Source organism: Mastigoproctus giganteus, chromosome 9 (genome assembly GCF_048544385.1).
Source record: "Mastigoproctus giganteus isolate SK-2022 chromosome 9, ASM4854438v1, whole genome shotgun sequence".
Taxonomy (NCBI): domain Eukaryota; kingdom Metazoa; phylum Arthropoda; class Arachnida; order Uropygi; family Thelyphonidae; genus Mastigoproctus; species Mastigoproctus giganteus.
The window spans coordinates 140,353,971-140,375,581 of record NC_143583.1 but is presented as its reverse complement, the minus strand read 5'-3'; the positions used below and the strand labels follow the sequence as shown (position 1 = coordinate 140,375,581).

Sequence of the window (21,611 nt, the reverse complement as noted above, 5' to 3'; positions counted from 1 at the left end):
CCCTGTTAACTTTTAAGAATCGATCGCTGTCAGGATCCATCCTCTCAAACCTCGCCATTGCTGATGCAATTTCACAAAATGCCATTGCCATCTCTGTGGTGATGAAGCATCTCAACTCCTCATTTGGTTCATCTTGAGCTTCATCAGCATTTTCTTCTTTCATTATCAATGCCTGCAAGTCAATAAGTTCTTCGTGACATAATTCCTTCTCTTCTTCCTCTATTAATTCCTCCACATCTTTGGCAACAACCTCCAACTGAAGTAGCTCTGCAACCTTTACAATCTTCTCTGTAACCTCTTCATATGATTCGCCTTTTTCAAACTCTTCGAAGAATTTTACGTGCCATGGGCATATTTTCTTCCATGCGCCAATTAAACAACTTTTAATAATTTCCGCCCAGGCCTTATTAATGTTTAAGATGGCGTGGTAAATAATGTAAGATTTCCATAAGTATCTTAATGTAAAATTTTTCTCCCCATCTACTGCAGAAAATGCCTGAGCAATTGTTGTGCATAAATAGTATGCTTTTAAATTCAAAATAACACACTGATCCATAGGTTGGCTGAGTGAAGTCGTATTTGGCAGTAGAAATATGACTCTCACGTTTGAATTGAAATCATCTAGATGCAAAGGATGTCCAGGAGCATTATCTAATAGAAGCAAAATCTTGAAAGGAACATTGTTGTTTTTACAATATTTTTCAACCTCAGGAATGAAGCAGCATTTAAACCAATTCTCAAAGAGAGATATTGTTATCCGTGCTCTCTGGTTTGATCAGAAATGCACAGGTAGGGTGGCTTTATTGCTTAAATGCACAAGGATTTCCAGAATGGTACACAAGCAGTGGTATTAATCTGTAATCCCCCCCCCTGCATTAGCCCCAAGCAAGAGTGTGGTCCTATCTTTTGAAGCCACCTGGCATTGTCTTTTCCTCTTTGGAAATGTATGTTCGATTTGGCATTTTTTTCCAATATGGAGCAGTCTTGTCAATGTTAAAAATTTGCCGCATTGAATAGCCGCCTTCATCAATAATTTTTCCAACACATCACAAAATTTCTCTGCTGCTGCAGAATCGGCACTGGCGACTTCACCACACTTTAATGTTTTGAAAACCAGCGCAATGCTTGAACCTATTAACCAACCCGTTGCTTAATAGGTACGCCAAACCCCAAGCCAAGTTTACGTGATAAACTTGGCTTGGGATTTGCCGTACTTATCCTTAATATCTTCAGAAATACTTCTTGATTTTGCTTGAATGGCCATTGGACTCAGGGGCACTTGCTTCTGAATCTGATTTTTCATCCATATTAATGAAGCTGTTCCATCTTCAATATAGCACCATAACACTGTTTTACTGTTTTGTGATCACTGTTGATCTTAAGTGCATTCATCCTTTGACATGTTCTTTTATGTGTGCACTGTCCTTTAAAATAGTATTCACTTTTGAAGTAGTGAGACCTAATTCCCTTGCAATAGATGACAAATTTTGTCCTGCTTCGTACTTCTTAATCATTTTCATCTTCATTTCTAAATCAATTTTGTTTTGTTTCCTGGCACTGCCAGTGCTTGCACTTTCCATTGGTCCCCTTCTCTTCATCATTGTAATGTATAAATAGGAATGAAGAGAAGTTTCTGAAAATTTGTTTTTTATATGATTGAAGATTTCAGTGAAGGGGAAGACATGTCACCATAATACGATAATGTAAAAAGCCCCAGAATTCCAGTTATCGGTATTATTGTAAATTCAATAAGATTGAGTTTACTACTCATTTATAATAGATTGTGCTAACCGGAAATTGTTTTTATTGGTTTACGGTAGTGACCTTCAGAAACGTGCTTTAGAAAAATATCACAAAGGCGTTCAAAATTGATTCTTATAACGGGAACATACGATGATGAAAGTGTATTGCAATTTCCATTATAAATATGATCCTTTAGAGAGATAAATTTTCAATTTCCAAGGACTTGGAACGAATTACAAAAAAAAAAAAAAACACAAATGGGTTCACATTACGATATTTTCACAATACCTCCACTTATCCCTAAAGATGCAAAATATGTTTCCATATTTTTTTCAGTTTGCACCAGCTGGCAAAAACTTACGTAAAGTTAAATTTGCGTAAGTCGAGTATTACATAAGTTGGGGAGTTACTGTATTTATGACATGCAGTTTTTATATGGATTGTTGAATTTGAGTTTGTCAAAATACCTCAAGATTTTTACGTGATAAATTGTGTTTAATAATAATATAATGGAACAAAAATGACTGCAATGGTCACAGAGAGTTTTTCATTGGGACCAACTGATGTTAATAACCACAGATGCTAAATGGTGGCAGCAAAAGTTTAATAGTTTTTATAATATTCTTTATTAAGAATATTATAAACTATCAGGGTACACAAAAATCTACAGTAAGTATAAACTAGTTTGCAATCAAGTCACTAGGAAGGTTAGGCAAGATAAAGAAAATTATGAGAAGCCTTTGCTAAAAATATAAAGAATAATAGCAAAGAATTCTTGCTTATGTTAACACTAAAAACAGAAGGATAAACCATCAGTCCACTAGATATGGAGGGTATAACTTTTTACGATTCTATTCAGTTTGCTAACAAACTGAATAAATATTTTATACCTACATTCATGCTTGTATATTTTGCATCTATGTTCACTTTGAAGAGAAATTGTGAGGATAAAAGTATGAGGCAAAACATGAGAGTGTCCCTGGATTCAGGAAAGTCCCTATAGATTGCAGATGTGCAAATGTCATTCCTATTCAAAAAAGAATGAGAAAAGGGTGAAGTGATTAACTAAAGACCTGTAAGCTTCAATTCTGTTCCAGGGAAAATAATGGAGTCAGTGGTTAAAGAAGTATTTCAGGATCATTTTGACAGGAATGCAATCATATGGCAATTACAACACAGATTTGTTAAGGGAAGATCTTGCATGACCAATATGATTTGTCATCATGAGGAAGTCACAAAGGAACTGGAAGCAAAAAATGATTTTGACATCATATACTTTTATTTCAGTAAACCTTTTGATACTGTTCCATATGAAAGAATGCTGAACAAATTGCAGCACTTTAAATTTGTGAACATCAATTTTTAAATTGTCAAGTTACTGCTAAGGATAAAGGGATGGTCATTGAGTGGCAGAAGACAGGTAGTCACAAATGGTGCTGCTCTTCTTGAACTAATGTTATTAGTGAAGTCCCTCAAGGTTCAAAGATTTTGAAGGCATACAAGTTTAATGTCACATTTGCTGGTGATGCAAAAGCTGGCATGATCATTGAAAAATTAGGTGGTACTGTATTCAAGTTAGTGAAGAATGAAAAAGACGGAGTAATTGTACAGTCTAACATGAAGTTCTCTGAGCAGTGCAATTAGGCTGTAAGGCCAGCTCACTGAATTTGGTTAATGACATGCAGGAACTTTGACAGGAACAAAGAGATAATCATATCATTGCATAAGTCAATGGTTAGACCACATCTGGAATACCAAATACAGGTTTGGAAACCTCATTTCAGGAAGAACACAGATCTGTTGGAAAGATTTCAGAGAAGAGAGACATGGTTAGTCTGGGGCACAAAAGGGTACCTTTAGCAAGAAGGACTTGAATTCTTGAATTGAACTGAGTTCTTGAATTGAGGGCACATAAATTTAAATTGGAAAAGAATGGCTGGTGTAGATGTGTAAATATTTGCTTTCAGCCAGAAATTCTTTCATCTGGTTGATGGGAGTAGAGTGGGGATAGTTTGAAATAATTTTAAAGGATTAAAAATTATTAGAAGGGATGGCCAAATGAATTGGGTAGTTTTTTGTTTTTTTTGTTTATGTTGGATAAGTTTGCTTTGTTGCATTATTTTAACACTACTACTACTAATAGTACATAATCTCATGATGTTAAAAAAAATTACTTTAAATTTGTGAAACCAGTTTTTAAATATACATTTTCAGGAATATGTTTATGTAACACAAAAGCAAATTAAATGAAATAATGCAACAAAACAATAATTTTACCACAAGAAATAAAGACATTATTTCTGATATGCTAAATTTTTTTTTTTTGGCTTTTAGGAGCATTAGCAACTAAGACCATATTGCTCCGGGGATATGCGGTGGTCATTCCCTGACCTTTCCGCATCCTCTGTATTTGGTGGTCACGGGCTCAAACCCCGGTCTAATCAAGAAGCGTGTGCTATGCACTGCTGCTACTCCTGCCCACCTGGCTATGGAGGCGCCATGCTAAATTGTCTTTAATACCAATATAATGGAAAAAAAAAATAAGCTTTCAGACATTTTATATTTAAGATAAATAATCAGTCATTTTACTGATATATATGAGGGACTTATATCACAACTGCAAAGAAAGTTGATTAATAAAATTTGAAAATAATAATATAATACAAATATGAACTAAATTACTAATACTTCATAAAATATTAAATAGTTTTTTACTAATTAAAAGTGCTGCTCTGAATGCTTTTATCAATGATCAATGTTCTTCTTAATTAATAATTACACTGAAATTGCCTTTTTATTCAAAGTGATTCCATTCAAAATATTTATAACTAAAGCAGCACTTATAGTAAATTCATCTTAGATACATTGCATAGAATAACATCCATTATATTGGATGCTATTATAGAAAGGTGTATATATTACCAAAGCAAAGAACAATATCATAACGTTGTAAGTAGACATAACAATGTGAAACTGAAAGCTAAGGTTGCTAATAAATTTTGAGGCTAATCAACTTCATCTGTTAATTAAAAAGTGAGGTATTATCTTATCATATTTATGAGCATAATTAAAGTAATATATCCAACAAAGGTTACTATAATTTCACTATAGTAATATATCCTTATTATAATTGTGCAATATTTGGGTATTGTTAAGCTGTTAAGTTATTGCAATAAAAAGTCATTGCCAGTTCAGCTTAAATACAAATACACATCACAATGTACAATAGTGCCAAAGATAAAAAGTAGCTATGAGAGAGAGAATACTTTTTTAAATGAATAGCTGGTAACTAAAATAGAAAAGAGAGTGATCACTAAGTGAGGAAAATTTATGAAATATGAAAAGCATTAATGTTTGAAACTGGATATAATTTCAAATAAGGCATTTGATTTGTAATTCTGTATTTATACATGCTATAAGTTAAAGAAGGCAAGAGAGTTAGATGCCAAAACAGTAATATCTGCCAAAAAAAAAATGCAAATATTTTTTACTGAAATATACATATACTTATATATATATATATATACATATATATTTATATACATGCATATATATGTACATATGTATGCATACATATATATATATATATATATACACATATGTGTATATATATATATGCATACATATATATATATATATATACACACATATGTGTATATATATATATGCATACATATATATATATATATATACACATATGTGTATATATATATATGCATACATATATATATATATATATATATATACACATATATGTGTATATATATATATGCATATATATATATGCATATATATATATATAGGCATATATATATATACTTATATACATATACTTATATGTATATGTATGTATATATGTATATGTTTATTGTGAAATAAGTTAAAAGTGATATTTTATTGTTAACAAGATTCGAAATATGGATATGAATATGATTTTTAAAAATCAAAAATTTCCCTATATTGTATTACAGAAGATTTTTTATAATATTTAATTTTTATTCCTGATTATTTGTAATTTGGATTGCTTAAGGTAAGTGCTAAGATAAATAAGGCCACAAGGCATTGACACTATTACAGTCCTAAGTGTAAAATGGAAAACACCTTCAGTCTGTAAAGGGAAATTTCACTTTGGACTTTTTTCGAAAAAGATTGGCAAGGGCAGTTAATCACAGTAATCAGGGTATGCTACTGCATTAAGATCTAGAGAAATTAGGCAGATGGGCTGAGAAGTGGTAATTGAAGTTTAATATTGACAAATGCAAGGTATTTCACATGAGGAGCAGTAATACCAGATTAAAGTACCATAAAGCTTTTGTGGTACCACACTCAGAGTGGCAAAGAATGAAAAAAGACTTGAGGGTAACTGTGCAGTTAGATAGGAAGTTCTCTAAGCATTGCAGACAAGTTGCCAAGACAGTTCATCGGGTTTCATCAATGATATAGAATTTTACCAGCAGGGATAAGGAAGTGATTATCCCAATGTACAAGGCAATGGGTTAGGCTACATCTTGAATATTGCACACAGGTCTAGAACCCTCATTTTAGGAAGGATGTGGATCTGCTGGAATGGGTGCAGTGAGGAGCAAAGATTGGTGAAGGGAGCAAAAGGATGCACTTACCATGAAAGTCCTCAGTTTTGAAAACAGCAGTATCTGGACTAGGTACCTATGAGGAGATCTAACTGAGGTGTTTAAAGCCTTGAATGGATAAGGTCATTTCTGATGGAATCCTTCCTCTTGCTCAGACACACACACACACACAGTGTGTGTGTGTGTGTGTGTGGATAAACTGTTAGAGAAGGTGGACAGGCAAAATGGGAAGTGTTAGTTTTTTTTTTTTTTTGGCTGCATCATTTGTCACTATTACTACTACTACTACTAATAATAATAATAATAAATTATTGCAATCATTATGAAGCTTAGTCTTTCTTCTACTTGGTTAATTTTTTTAACTGTTGAATATAATTCTTTTTACAATTTTAAGATATGAAAAAGTACTTCCCTCTGTTACTAAAACTTGAAATAATAGTGGAATTTGTAATTAACTTGGTTAAAATAGATATTTTGAAAAGTTGTTTTTCACAGATAAAAAAATTTAGGACTAACAATGAAAAGAAACATGAACTCTTTAAATCTGGTTTGAAAATACAACAAATGTCTTGGGGATCAGGAGAGGCTCTGGATTTGAATTTTCTGGATTTCATGAGAGGTCGAGCAGTTTTGGAGAAGCACATTACTAAGCACTAACAACTGAATTTATTTACACCTGTAAACATTTATAAAGACTGAAAAGTTAATTCTAGTGCATTATAACTTGTTGTGCAGCTAACAAGTTGTATGACCAGTTATAATGGAGGAAAAAGCTAAAAACAGATTTAATAAAGCATACATTTTTTGAGCTATACCATTGCAAGTATGGCTCGAAAAATGTATGCTTTATTAAATCACTCTCCTCCTCTTGCGATGCATTACTAGCCTGTGCATGTCAAATATTTGCATGTAAACAGTAATATCATCATATTTAAATGAATATTCTCACCATATCTCTTTCAGCATCAATATATGGGCCTGGTCTCAGAATCACCAAAAGCTGTTGGTCAGCAGCAGTTTTAAGAAATGACACCAAATCATTATTCCCATTAAAGTTATATATTCCAGGTTCAGGCTCATGCTGACTCCATTCCACATAACTAAATAAAATGAAAAGGAAACAGTTATTTATTTTTTTAAATGAAAGTTTTCAAGTTTTTTTTTTTAAATACTTGATGTATAATTAATAACTGAATAAAACAGCCTTTCCTCAACAGGCATTATAATATTAATCTTAGTTTAATAGCAATTATAAATTAGGAATATTTGCCATATTACTCAATTTCATCTAGTAAAAAAAAAAAAATCATGTATCATTTAATTTCAGATAAAAATAATAATAAATCTTTAATATATTTATTAATAAATAATAAATTATTTAATAAAATAATTAATTAATTTAAATAGAATTCTTTTAAATTTAAATTATTGAATAAAATAATTAATTAATTTAAATAGAATTCTTTTCAATTTAAATTATTGAATTTAAATTTTTAAATTGAAACTATTTTAAATTATTTAATTATTTTAAATAATTAAAATAATTTAATTAAATAAAATAATAAATAAATAAATAAATCTTGATAAATTTGTTGCAATTCTACACAAAATTCGAAATCTTCAACATTGTTGCTCAATAAAGAAGTAAGGCAAAATTATATGACCAGGAATGCAGTCACAACATGGATTTATCCATGTTGTGACTGTGGAAATCTTGTCTAACCAATCTTATTGGATACTATGACACAGTAACAAAGAAACTAAAATAATATGATGTATCTAAGTATATGATGTCAGAAAAAAATAATTCTGACATCATATACTTAGATTTCGGAAAATTTTGATATTGTTGCACATAAAAGACTGCTATACAAATTGAAGCAGTGTGGCATCACGGGGAAAAGTTGACACTATGAATAAAGGAATAGCTGCATGAGAAAAGACAGAGAGTAGTTATCAATGGACACTGCCACTCTTCTTGGCCTAATGGTACTCATACTGGCAGAGCCCCATGAGTGCTGGGTCCATTTTTGTTCTCTTTATTTATTAATGATATTGATGAAGGCATATTAGGCTTAATGTCTAAATTGGCAGATGATACAAAGGTTGGTTGGGTAGTTAATGACAGTAATCAGGGCAAATCTAGACAAATTTAGGCAGATGAGATGAGAAATACGAACTGAGGTTTAAAATTGAAAAATGCAAAGTACTGCACATAGGTGAAAGTAATTTCAGAATAACATACCAACTTGGTTGCAACACACTCAGGGTAGCAGAGAATGAAAAAGACCCATGAATAACTGCATAGTTAGAGAAGTTCTGTGAGCAATGTAAACAAGATGCTATTATATTTCATGGGATTCAGTCAATGATAAAGATGAATTTTGCCAGCAGGGTTAGGAGGGGATCATTGTGTTGTATAAGGCAATGGTTTAGGCCACATCTTGGTGTATAATTCTGTAAATCTCATTTTAAAAAGGATGTGGATTCACTGGAAAAGATGCTGATTGATGCTGGGACTAGAATTCTGCAAATTACAGCATCTGGAAACCAGCCATTTGGGAGATCTGATTAAGGTCTTTGAGGCCTTGAATGGATTGAAGGATTCCATCAGCACTGATGGAATCCTTCCTCTTGCTCAGACTGCACACATGAGGGGACACAAATTCGCATTAGTAGAAATATGATGCAAGGAAGCAAGCTTATATGGCATCAGCCAAAAAAAAAAAAAAAACCACTTCCCATTTAACCTATCCATTTGCTCCAAAGGTTTGTCCAGTTCTTCCTAGCATTTATTTAAGCTATCAACTTCCACAATGACAGATGGAAGTTTGTTCCAGCAATCAACTACCAGCTGGCTATAGGCAAATTTCTCCACATCTACTCTATAACTGTCTTTCCTCAATTTAAATTTATGTCCCCTCAGGGTTCGTAATCTGAGCAAGAGGAAGAATCCCGTCAGCATTCAGCCTGCTTAAACCACTGAAGGCCTTATACACCACAGCCAGATCGCCTTGCAGGTGCCTAGTCTCCAGACACTGCAATTTGTAGAACTTGAGCCTTTCTTGGTAAGAGCAACCCTTTGCTCCCCTCAACAATCTCTTACTTGTTCTGGCAGCTCTACATCCTTCCTAAATTGAGGTCTTAAAACCTGTATGCAGCACTCCAGGTAAGGCCTGACCATCATCTTATACAAGGAGATAATCACCTCCTTATTCCTGCTAGAAAAATCCTGTATATTATCATTGACAAGACCCCATGAGCTGCTCTGGAGCCTGTCTGCACTGCTCAGAAAATTTCATATCTGACTGCACAATAAATCACATCTTATTAATCTTCAGACAATCATTCATCCAACTCTGAATGAAGCACATAACGACCACCTTCTTGATTATTTACCTGCTATCTCTCATCACTATGTAAAACAACAGTCCCCATGATAGGATATAAGCGGGCCTCAGAATCACGATTAATAATGGGATCAGCAACAGAGGATCTATGGAGGGGCTCTAACCATGAGAGGTGACGTGCATTATGAACCACATCCAATACTTCGATGTTCATCTGGGGGTTAAGATTACAATGCTCTGCGACAGCAGTGCTGCTAAAATCGGCCCGGTGAATGGTGCCTCCATGCTCAGAAACACAATCACACAGCCTGTGCTCAGATTCGCCAATGTAACCTACCCCACAATCTTCTACCAGGAAGCTGTACACAATCAATATGGTAATACTGTAAATCTTTGCAAGACAAGTGAAGACAGCTGGATAGTAGGGAATGTATGCAGTGGAAACACGTGAATAGTTGTGCCTAGAATGGAAACCAATTTCATTAACTGAATTTGTATTACATCCAGAATTGGAGAGGAGTAGTCACAAATCAGCCTGAATTCTAGCAAACTCAGCCTCTCCGTTGTTGATGTTGTAAGTATGTATTTAAGCTCGGCAGGACAGCCTCACACTGTATTAAACAATGGCCAATTGGTTACCTCGATGTATCGGAAGTCCATGTGTCGGGGTCAGTTTACTAATTATAAATCAGCCCACGCCAGGACACTTGTATAGTACAGCACAAGCACTGTTCTGCTGAGCTTGGACACATACTGACAAAATCACTGACAGAGAGGCTGACTTCGCTAGAATTCAGGTCAATTTGTCCAAATGCAACTATCCATCCCACGACAACTCGTGTTGCCACTGTGTACATCCCCTACTATCCAAGTGTCTCCACTCATCTTGCCAAGATTTTATATTACCATATTGGCTCTGTACAATTTCCCAGTAGAGTATTGCAATTGGTTATGCCTAGGACAAAACTGACCCTTCCATTGTTGCATTGTTCAATGGTGGTATACCATATTGCTTGCCCAGATTGTGGGGTAGGTTACATTGCCGAATCTGAGCACAGGCTTTGTGATCATGTTTCTGAGCATGAAGGGGGCTATTTGTCAGGCTGATTTTAGCAGCTCTGTTGTCATGGGGCATTGTGTTGGGCAGCATTGTAATCTTAACCCTCAGATGAATTGAAATATTGGATGTAGCTCGTAATGCACACTAACTCTCATGGTTAGAGGCCCTCCATATAGCTGTTGTGGGTCCTATTACTAATCATAATTCTGAGGCACAAATACATCCTATTATGGAGGCCATTATTTTACATAGCAGAAATGGCAGGTAAATATTTTACAGAGATGGCAGGTAAATAATGGAGCAGGTAGTCATCGTGTACTGTGTTTGATGAATGATTAGCCGATTAAATTACATTACCCCATTTCTTTTCTTTTTTCCTTCTCTTTTTCTTTTCTTTTCTTTTGTCTGCCAGGCTTGATGTGCATTGTGTTGTATAACTGGTGTAGCTCCTGGGGTATAAGAAAGGCTGTTATCGTTCCTTCAGTCTAAATAGAAAAAGAGGTCCCTATGCCTTGAAAGCTTCTTGTATGTTTATTTTATCATTCATGTGCTGTTTCACATATATTATATTCTTATTACTCTTAACTGCTATACCTTGCATTTTTATTTCTTTTTATATCTTTTATGCTTATAATGATTTTATTTCATGGTTATTTTAATGCCTATGTATTTTATTTTTAAATAAATTGTTTAATGTTTTCAGGTCAGTAGTTGCAATATTCTTATCAATATATTTTTTTTTAATTTTAAGATGCTTAATTAAATGTGAAAATGAATTAATATTAGTATTAGCCAGCAACGCAAGGAAGTCATGAGTTTTCTGCAGCAGTCAAAAAAAAAATAAACTATCTGTATGATTTTCTCTTCGTGAAGGTATCCAACTGACCTCTGAATTTCCCCCAAGTTAACAGCAAAACCAACCATGGAAGCAATTTATTTCAGTAATTAACAGTTGCTGACTAAAACTCTTCCCCATAATTTGAATTTATGGCTCCTAGTTTTGGAATCATTTATAACAGTGAAATTTTCAATCTGATTCATTTTACTTTCTCCTCTCAGAGCCTTAATTAGGTCCCTTCTAAAGTGTTTGATTACCAAGCTCTATAGCCGGCATACTCAGTTTTTCCTCATGTGGGCACATTTCTGCAAATCTCATCCAGTGGGTTAAGTGTCTTTGGAATCTTTCGAGAAGCTTGATTTTTTTTGGGGGGGGGGGGAGAACAGTCTCCATACTTGGACACAGTATTTCAAGTGTGGCCTTAGAATTGCCTTATATAGCGGGATTATTACTGCTCTATCTTTACCATCTCTATGAGAAAATGTTCAAAAATCAACAGTAAGACACCACGGCCCTTCTCTGCTGCTTGTCTATGCTGTATAGAGAAATATGCTCATATCTTAACCTTCAAATCAATGCCTCCCTCCACTTTTTTAATTCAACATTACCAAATGTATATTTTATTTTGGAGTTGCTATTTCCCAAGTGCAAGGCCTTTCATTTGGCTGCTACTTTTCTGACTATCCTTAAAGCCATTCCAAGCCATCCTGAAGGAGTCCCCTTAACACTGATCATTAACTACCCACTTAATCTTCACATCACTGCAAATTTTGATATGATGCCTTCTATCTCCCTTCACTGATCTAATTTATGAAAATAAGAACAATAGCTGTCCCAATATCAATCCTTTGGAGAACCCCCATTTCTAATGTCAGACCAATCTCAAGAGTAACCATTAATCACAAACTTCTGCCCACTGCCCTGCAGCCATCCTATGATCTACCTAAGAATCTTCCCAGTGATCCCAATACTAACCTGCTGCATGCAACTGCACTGCTAAAATTCAAATAAACAATGTCAAAATTATTTCCTGTGTCCATCTCATGAGTGAGTGTCAAAATAACTAATCAGGTTGGTTAAACATGATATTCTCTTTATAAAACCATGTTGTGTTTCCTTTGAAATTCCAACTCAATGACCATGCATTGAAGTTTTGATCATTTACTTCCATGATCAGTTTGTAGTTACCCAATTCACTCCTAAAACCACCTTTGCATATTGGCACTTTTCTAATCCTTTTTCTGGCCAGTGCCCCAAAAGCCTGCAGTGTCATTGCATTATATGGCTAATCTAATACTAATCGGTCTCATCATAAAAACTAAACGTACTAGAGAATGAATGAAAATAGATGTGAAATTAGCATAAGATCGATCTACTACATATATTTCTCTTTCTGATGAAAATGCATATTTGACTATGTTATTACTGACAGTGACTCTTTGTTCATTAATATCCAGGTAGGCAAACCACTAGGTAACAGTGAGTGCATCTGGTGAGTATGGGTTTGGAAAACCCAGGGTCCTAAGCTGGATATCATCATTCTTCTCTTTCTTGGTGATTCCTTTCTAATTCTCTCTCTCTCTCTCTCTCTCTCTCTCTCTCAGGGTAACTCGGGAATTTTTTTGGCTGGTGTAGCATAAGCTTCAGGCTTTCTTGTGCCATATGGCTCAATTCACTCCTAAAACCACCTTTGCATATTGGCACTTTTCTAATCCTTTTTCTTTTTTTGGCCAGTGCCCCAAAAGCCTGCAGTATCATTGCATTATATGGCTAATCTAATACTAATCGGTCCCATCATAAAAACTAGATGTACTAGAGAATGAACGAAAATAGATGTGAAATAATAATAATAAGGCAGAGGAGTCGGTTCGAAAAGTTGGAGACAGTCTCCTGAGCAAGACAGTGGAGCAAGTGGCGCTGTCCTCCATAAGGCTACCACAAGAGAAGGGCAAAAACCATCCAGCCCCACCAATTGGAAGTGCTTCCTGTGCAACTGCGCTAGTGACCACCCAGGAAGGAAGAAAACGTAAATGCATGAAGTGGAGCATTGAAATGAATATATACATCATGCGAGCATACTATGAAATAACCAGGATAGAGACTGATATGACAATGTACAGGTCGCGACTACATACCAAGTGGTTGGAACGATACCTGGATATTCAGGTCATGGAACAGCGATTAGCAGGCCAAAGAAGGACCATCATCACAAAGAACCTAATAGCTCCTGCCATCTTGGAAAAAATCAAGCAGGCTGTCAGCGATCAACTACAAAGCACAAAGAATATGGTCAATATGGAACCAGAGGAGGAACATCATACCATGGAACAAGAGGAGGAACAGCAAGAAGAAATACAACCCAGAGTAGATGAAGTGGAAAGAGACGAAGTCATAATATTCAGAATAAAAGACGAGTGGAAGAAGGCCTTAACAGAATTCGAAGGAATAGACCCCACAAAAACCCATGTGATACCTAAGCAGAGGCCAAATAAAATCCTGGGGAGAGTAACAGACCATCTCAATCGACAAATAATGCCACATTACCTTGACAACAATGGTGCAACGCTGGAGGCTATCCACAGAGCTGTATACTGTTGAAAGCAAAACTGAATGGATGGAACACAGTTAAAGCCATAAACACCTATGCAGCTCCAGTACTAACATACACCTTCGGGGTCATATATCGGACTAACACCAAGCTAGAAGATATCATGCGAAAGACAAGGACAATGATGACCAAGAGCAGCAAACACCACCCGAAGTCAGCAGTGGAGAGACTAACAATAGCTCGGAAAGAAGGAGGAAGGGGCCTGATAGACCTGATAGAGCAACAGAAAACAGCAATAGTTAACCTGAAGGATTACTTCAAGAACAACACAGCACCACTCCACCAGGCCATAAGGAAGATAGATAAGTGGTATACCCCACTCAACCTAAGCGATGAGACCCCCACCCACCCAGACGGCACAAGAAATGAAGTTAGAAAGATGGGCAAAGAAGACACTCCATGGCAGACACTACAATGACTTCCATCAAGATCATATCGATAACATTGCTTCAAACGCATGGCTCACATGCGGGATGCTCTTCCCCCGAGACTGAAGGATTCATGCTGGCCATCCAAGACCAGATAATCAACACCAGAAACTATAGAAAATACATCACAAAGGAGCCCGGAATGTCAGATGACACATTTCAACGATACCACCTGGCCTCAGAAACGATTCAACACATCACCGCAGGTTGCAAGGTGATCACTCAGACTGAATACACTCATAGACACAACCTACCTGATTGACATAGCGGTGCCCAACATTGCAATGTCCAGAAAACATATGAGGAAAAAATTAGGAAGTACACAAACCTGAGACATGAAGTCAAGGAGTTGTGGCATATGCAAGGCGTATCGACCATCCCAATCATCGTGTCAACCACAGGTATGGTGCCAAAGACTCTATATAGCAGCCGAGCAGCAATAGGTCTCCCAGAGAACACCTACAAGGAACTCCAGAAAGTTGCAATCCTGAACACTTGTAGGATAGTCAGAGATTTCCTCGACCAACAGTAACACCAGACATTACAACCACCTTGTGTACTTGGTAGCAGTACCCGTCACAAAGTGGAATCCCCCAATCAGGGAGAAATAATATAAGAGCAACAACAATGATAATAATAATGTGGGATTTTCTCAAGGATATTGTAGTAGTAGTAATGGAGGCATGTGATGCAAGAAAACAAGCTTATGTAGCATCAGGCAAAAAAAAAAAAAAAAAACAATTTCACACATCCATTCCTTTAAAAGGTTGTCCAGTTCCCCCTTGAATTTATTTAAGCTATCAATTTCCACAACAACAGATGGAAGTTTGTTCCAGCCGGCTAAAGGAAAATTTCCACACATCTATTTTACAACTGTCTTTCCTCAATTTGAATTTATGCCCCTTCAGGTTCATAATCTGAGCAAGCAGAAGAATCCCATCAGAATTCAGTATACTCAACTCATTCAAGGCCTTATATACCTCAAACAGATCACCTCGCAGGTGCCTAGTCTCCAGCCACTGCAATTTGCAGAACTTAAGCCTTTCTTGGTAAGAGGACCCCTTCATTCCCCTCACCAATCTTGTTGCCTTTCTCTGTTCACACTCAAGAAATTCTACATCCTTCCTATAATGAGGCCTCTAGACCTGTACACAGTACTCAAGGCGTGGTCTGACCATTGCCTTATACAAAGGGATAATCACCTCCTTTTCCCCTTCTAGAAACATTCTTGTATATCATTGACAAGACACTATGACCTGCTCTGGCAGCCTGTCTGCATTGCTCAGAAAACTTCATAACTGACTGCACAATTACTCCCAGATACTTTTCATTTTCTACCACCCTAAGTGGAGTACGACACAGTTGGTACATTTCTCTGCAGTTATTTCTACCCATATGCAATACTTTGCATTTGTCAATGCTAAACTTCAGTTGCTATTTCTCAGCCCATCTGCCCAAATTTTCCAAATCCTGTTTCAGTAGCACACTGCCATTACTGTCATTAACAATCCTGCCAACCTTTGTATCATCTGCAAACTTCGACAGTAACCCTGATAACATTGGACCCAATGCTAAACCCTGGGGGAACTCCACTAATAACAGTCCATATAGAGCAGCATCCACTGATTACCACTCTCTGTCTTCTGCCACTCAACCACCCTTTTATCCATTGTAGCAACTTATCCTTAATACCATACTGCTCCAATTTGTACAGTAGTCTTCCACGTGCAACAGTGTCAAAAGCTAACAGTGGTGTAAAGTTGACTATGGTTTTAGATAGTTTTTAAATAATTTTCAGTGGGACTAACCGATGATATTATCAACTGCAAATTCTAAATGGAAAGCATTCAGGGAAGTAATTATAGAAACTACTAAAGTTTTTATACAAACCAAGAAATAATATTGTTCAAGTTTTGACCTAAATAGATGTCAGATGAACTGATGAGACTAGTAGCAGAGATGAAAAACACATGGGATGATTATAAATTATCAGAGGACATAGAAACCTACAGTAAGTAAAAAATTGACTGAATTCAAGTCACTAAAGTGAGGGGGGGGAGCTATGAAAAGATAAGCAGATAACGAAACGTCTTTGGCTTCTCATTATCAAACAAAAGCATCAAACTATTCTTTGCTTTTTATAACTCTAGAAGGAAGGGGATAAACTACATTAACCACTAGATAGGAATGGTATAAGTATTTAAGATCCTGTTCATGTTGCTGACAAACTAAATTAATATTTTGTATTGACATTCACCTGCATATCAATTTATAAAGATGGGGATAACAGAAGTAAAGCAAGTTATAACTGAGAGAAACTGTTAAAATTAAAAGTAAATAAGGCATATGGGGCTGACTGAATCTACCCAATAATGTTACAAGAAACAGCAAAGAGAAATAAGCAAACTTTTGGCCCTAATTATAGGGGTATCCATGGATTAAAGAGGAGAGGCCCTATATATTGAAATGTCCAAATATAACTCCTTTTCACAAAGGAAGTTCAAAGGGCAAAATAATTAATTACAGACGTGTGAGCTTAATTTCCAAGTCAGAGAAAATAAGAGAGAGTGCAAGAATATTTGCAGATGGTATCAAAGCAGTGTTGGATGGGTGGAAAAACTGCTAGCTTGGGGGATTTGCAGACTAATAGATTAACAGTAGCCGCAGGCAGAGGTGAAAGTGATTCTTGCACTGCTTCTATTGGAATGAGCAGCTGCCTGGAAAGCATGATGCTGGGAGTCATCATTGAACAAGTAAATAGATGGGTTGTGTTAAGGTAACTAAGAGTAAGGATAGGTGCATGTATACTTACATGTACACCAATGCTAGGAATACAGTAAATAAATTTGATGAATTTCAGGTGCTCGTAAAGCCATCAAACCGTTGAGATATCAGAGACATGGTGTCACACAGATATAAGGAATGCAGAATTGGAAATTGGGGGAGTACAATGTATACAGAAAGGATAGACAAGTTAGGAAGGGAGGAGGGATTATGCTGTTAGTAAAGAAACACAAAATCTAAGGAAGGACAATCAGTTGATATGGGTGGACAGTGCAATGTTGAGTCAGTCTGGTGTGACGTAAGCACTTGGAAAGCAAAACTGAAAGTAGGAGTGTTATAGGCCTAATAACTCTGATGAGTACAATGTACAACTGTACAGAAAAACCGAGTTGGCCAGTAAATCATATTGTCTTATAATGGGGGATATTAACTTCCCAGATATTGACTAGAAGTTGTGGATTGGTCACTTTCACACTAACAAAACTTATGTGAATTTATTGGATGATTATTTTCTATAGCAGCATCTTCAAGAGGAAACTAGAGGGAGTAATACTCTTGATATGATTATAAGCAGTGATTATTCATGCATTAAGAATCTACAGAAAAAGGAACCACTAGGTGGCAGTGATCACAGTGTATTGATGTGGGATTTATTCAAAGATGTAACTACCATCGGGGGTAAAAGCAAGAGTTCTTGCTTTAGTAGAGGCGACTACAGTGATCTCAGACAGTTTTTAAATCCCATACAGTGGAACCAACTTATGATATTACCAACAGCAAATTCTAAATGGGAAGCATTCTAGGAATTAATCTTGGAAGGTACTAAGCTTTTCATACCAATTAAGAAATACTGTTCAAGGTTTAGGCCTAAATCAATGTTAGAGAAACTAATGAGACTCATAGCAGAGAATAAAAATGCATGGGATGCATATAAATTATCAGGAGAGCAGAGGCCCATGGTAGATATAAGCAAGTCTGTAATCAATTCACAAAAGAGGTTAGGCAGATTACGAGAAATCTTCGGCAAAGGATGAAAGAAAAACATCAAAGACTTCTTTACTTATGTAAACTCTAGAAGGAAGGGTATGAATCAAATTGGTCCACTTGATATTAATGGTTTGACTGTTAATAATTCTGCTCAGGTAGCTGACAAACTAAATGAGTATTTTGCATCTGCATTCACACATGAGGAATTCTGTAGGGAAGTGGAGGCTTGAAGCTTATCAAACTCTAACAGTGAGCCAAATGATTTTGTAATAACTGAAGAGAAAGTAAAACAGAAATTGTTGAAGTTAAACATAAAAAAGGAAACTGGGGTGGATGGGATCTATCTAGTTATATTAATGCAAAGGAAGTAAGCAAGCCCTTAGCTGTAATTATGAGAGCATCCCTGGATTCAGGGAAGGTCCCCACGGTCTAGAGATGTGCAAATGTATCCCCAACTTACAAAGGGTGATATGAGTAATTACAGACCTGTTAGTTTAACTTCTGTTCGGAGGAAAATAATGTAGTGTCTGGTTAAAGAAACATTGCAGAATCATCTGGGGAAGACCAATTATATTCAAACACATCATGGGTTTGTTAAGAGGAAGTCTTGTATGACCAATTTGATTGAGTATTATGATGTCGCCACAAAGGATCTATCTGGGTGCAAAAAATAATTTTGATATCATATACTTGGATTTTAGGAAAGTTTTTGATACAGTCCCACATGGAAGACTACTGTACAAATTTAAGCAGTATGGCATTAAGTGTAGGGTAAATTCTGTATGGATAAATGGATGGGTGACTGGGAGAAGACAGAATGGTAATCAATGGACACTGCTCTTCGTGGACTAATATTATTAGTGGAGTCCTCCAGGGTTCGGTGTTGGTCCCATTGTTGTTTTCTGTATTTATCAATGATATTGATTAAGGTACGTAAAGGTAAAAGGCAAACTGTAGCCATTATCAATCCACTACAGGATAGAAGCCTCCTTAAACTTATGATCCATTTCTCTCTCAATGATTCATGTTGAGGGAAATGGACCATAATCTGTCATGCTGATCCAGTGTGCAGATTGGCAGATCGACCATATTTAGCAGTGACCATATTTAGCAGTGACTTGAACCCTGGTCTACTCAAAGAGCATGTACTACTGCACTCCTGCTACTGACCACTCAGCAACAAAGGCAGCTGTCCAGCTTAAGGTCTAAGTTTGCAGACCGATAAGAAGGTTGGCAGGGTTGTTAATGACAGTACGCTACTGAAATAGGATCTATAAAAGCTGTGCAGATGAGCTGAGAGGTGGCAACTGAAGTTTAACATTGAAAAATGCAAAGTACTGCATACTGTTACCATTAACCCCAGAGTAATGAACCAACTGTGGGGTACTACACTCAGGATAGTGGAGAATGAAAAAGATCTGGAGGTAATTGTGCAGTCAAATATAAAAGTTTCTGAGCAGTGCACAGACAGGCTGCCAGAGCAGGTCACTGTCAATGATATACAGGAATTTTTCTAGTAGGGATAAGGAGGTGATTATCCCCTTCTATAAGGCAATGGTCTGGCCACACCTTGAGCACTGCATACAGGTTTGGAGGCCTCAATTTGGGCTAGAATGAGTACAGAGAAGGGCAACGAGATTGGTGAGGGGAACAATGTTTTGCTCTTTCCAAGGAAGGCTTAAGTTCTGCAAATTGCAGTGTCTGAAGACTAGGCACCTGCGAGTTTTTCTGATTGAGGTGTAAAGCCTTGAATGGTCTAAGAAACTCAATGCTGATGGAATTCTTCATCTTGCTCAGATTATGCACCTGAGGGGACATAAATTCAAATTGAGGAAGGGCAGTTTTAGAATAGATGTGCAGAAATTTGCCTTTAGCCAGAGGGTTGTTGATTGCTGGAACAAATTTCCATCTGTCATTGTGGGAGTTGATAGCTTAAATAAATTCAAGGAAGAACTGGACAAACTTTTAAAGCGACTGGATAGGTGAAATCGTAAGGGTTTTTTTTTTTTTTTTTTGGCTGTTGCTGTATAACCTTGCTTTCTTGCATCATATGCATTTACTGACACTTATACTAAAGGAGTAAATTAATAATGAAGTAATGGAGAACCATCTTGACAAGGTGCGTATGATATAACATATATATTTTAAGGGGAGAGCTTGTCAGAATGAACTGAATAGTTATTATGAGGCAATAACAAAGGAACTAAATGCAAAATATAATTTTGACATCATAGATTTCCACATGAAAGAATTCTAAAAAATTTGGGCAGTGTGGTATTTGGAGAAAGTTACTGCTGTAGATAAAGGGATGGTGAGGTGGCAGAAAACAGTGTTTATAAATGGGAATTGCCCTTCTTGGACTAACATTATTAGTGGAGTCTCTCTTTGTTCCTACTATTTTTTTTTTTCTTTTTCAATATTTATTATAACACTGATGACTTGTATCATCTGCAAGCTTACATGATACAAAGGTTGAATTATACAAAGCATGGTTATACAAGGCAAACTACTGCAACTAGACCCAAAAAATTAGACAGATGAGCTGAAAAGTGACAATTGAGGTTTAACATGATAAATGCACAGTAGCATATGGGCAGCAGGTATCCCAGAATAAAATCCCATTTGGGTGTTACCTAGCTCAAGGTGGTGGAAAATAAAAGAGATCTAGGAATAATTGTTGAGACCAACATGAAGTTTTCTGAGCATTACAAACAAGCTACTGGCACCTCCATAGCCAGGTGGGCAGGAGCAGCAGTGCATAGCACATGCTTCTTGATTAGACCGGAGTTTGAGCCCGTGACCACCAAATACAGAGGATGCAGAAAGGTCAGGGAATGACCACCACATATCCCCAGAGCAATATGGCCTTAGTTGCTAATGCTCCTAAAAACCAAATAACAAACAAACAAGCTACTGGCATACTCATGAGATTCTGTCAATGATATATAGAAATTTGTGCCATCAGGAACAAGGAGCTGATAGTCTCATTGTATGGTGGAAAATAAAAGAGATCTAGGAATAACTGCAGAAACCAACATGAAGTTTTCTGTGCATTACAGACAAGCTACTGGCACACTCATGGTGTTCTGTCAATGATATACAAAAATTTTGCCAGCAGGAACAAGGAGGCTGATAGTCCCATTGTATAAGCAATGGTTAGACCACATCTTGAGTACTGAATACAGGTCAGGAAGTCTTATTTCAATTGACAGGTGAGTTTTTTG

General features: G+C 36.3%; 1 protein-coding gene across 1 annotated transcript in view; it reads right to left on the bottom strand.

Moving 5' to 3' along the window:
• Positions 1-21,611, bottom strand: part of LOC150080774 (beta-galactosidase-like) — a 389,882-nt gene that overhangs the window by 300,610 nt on the left and 67,661 nt on the right. Inside the window, exon 4 of the mRNA XM_090380816.1 lies at positions 7,282-7,432. Within this exon, the coding sequence (XP_090236942.1) occupies positions 7,282-7,432 (151 nt within the window). The remainder of the gene's footprint in view (positions 1-7,281; positions 7,433-21,611) is intronic.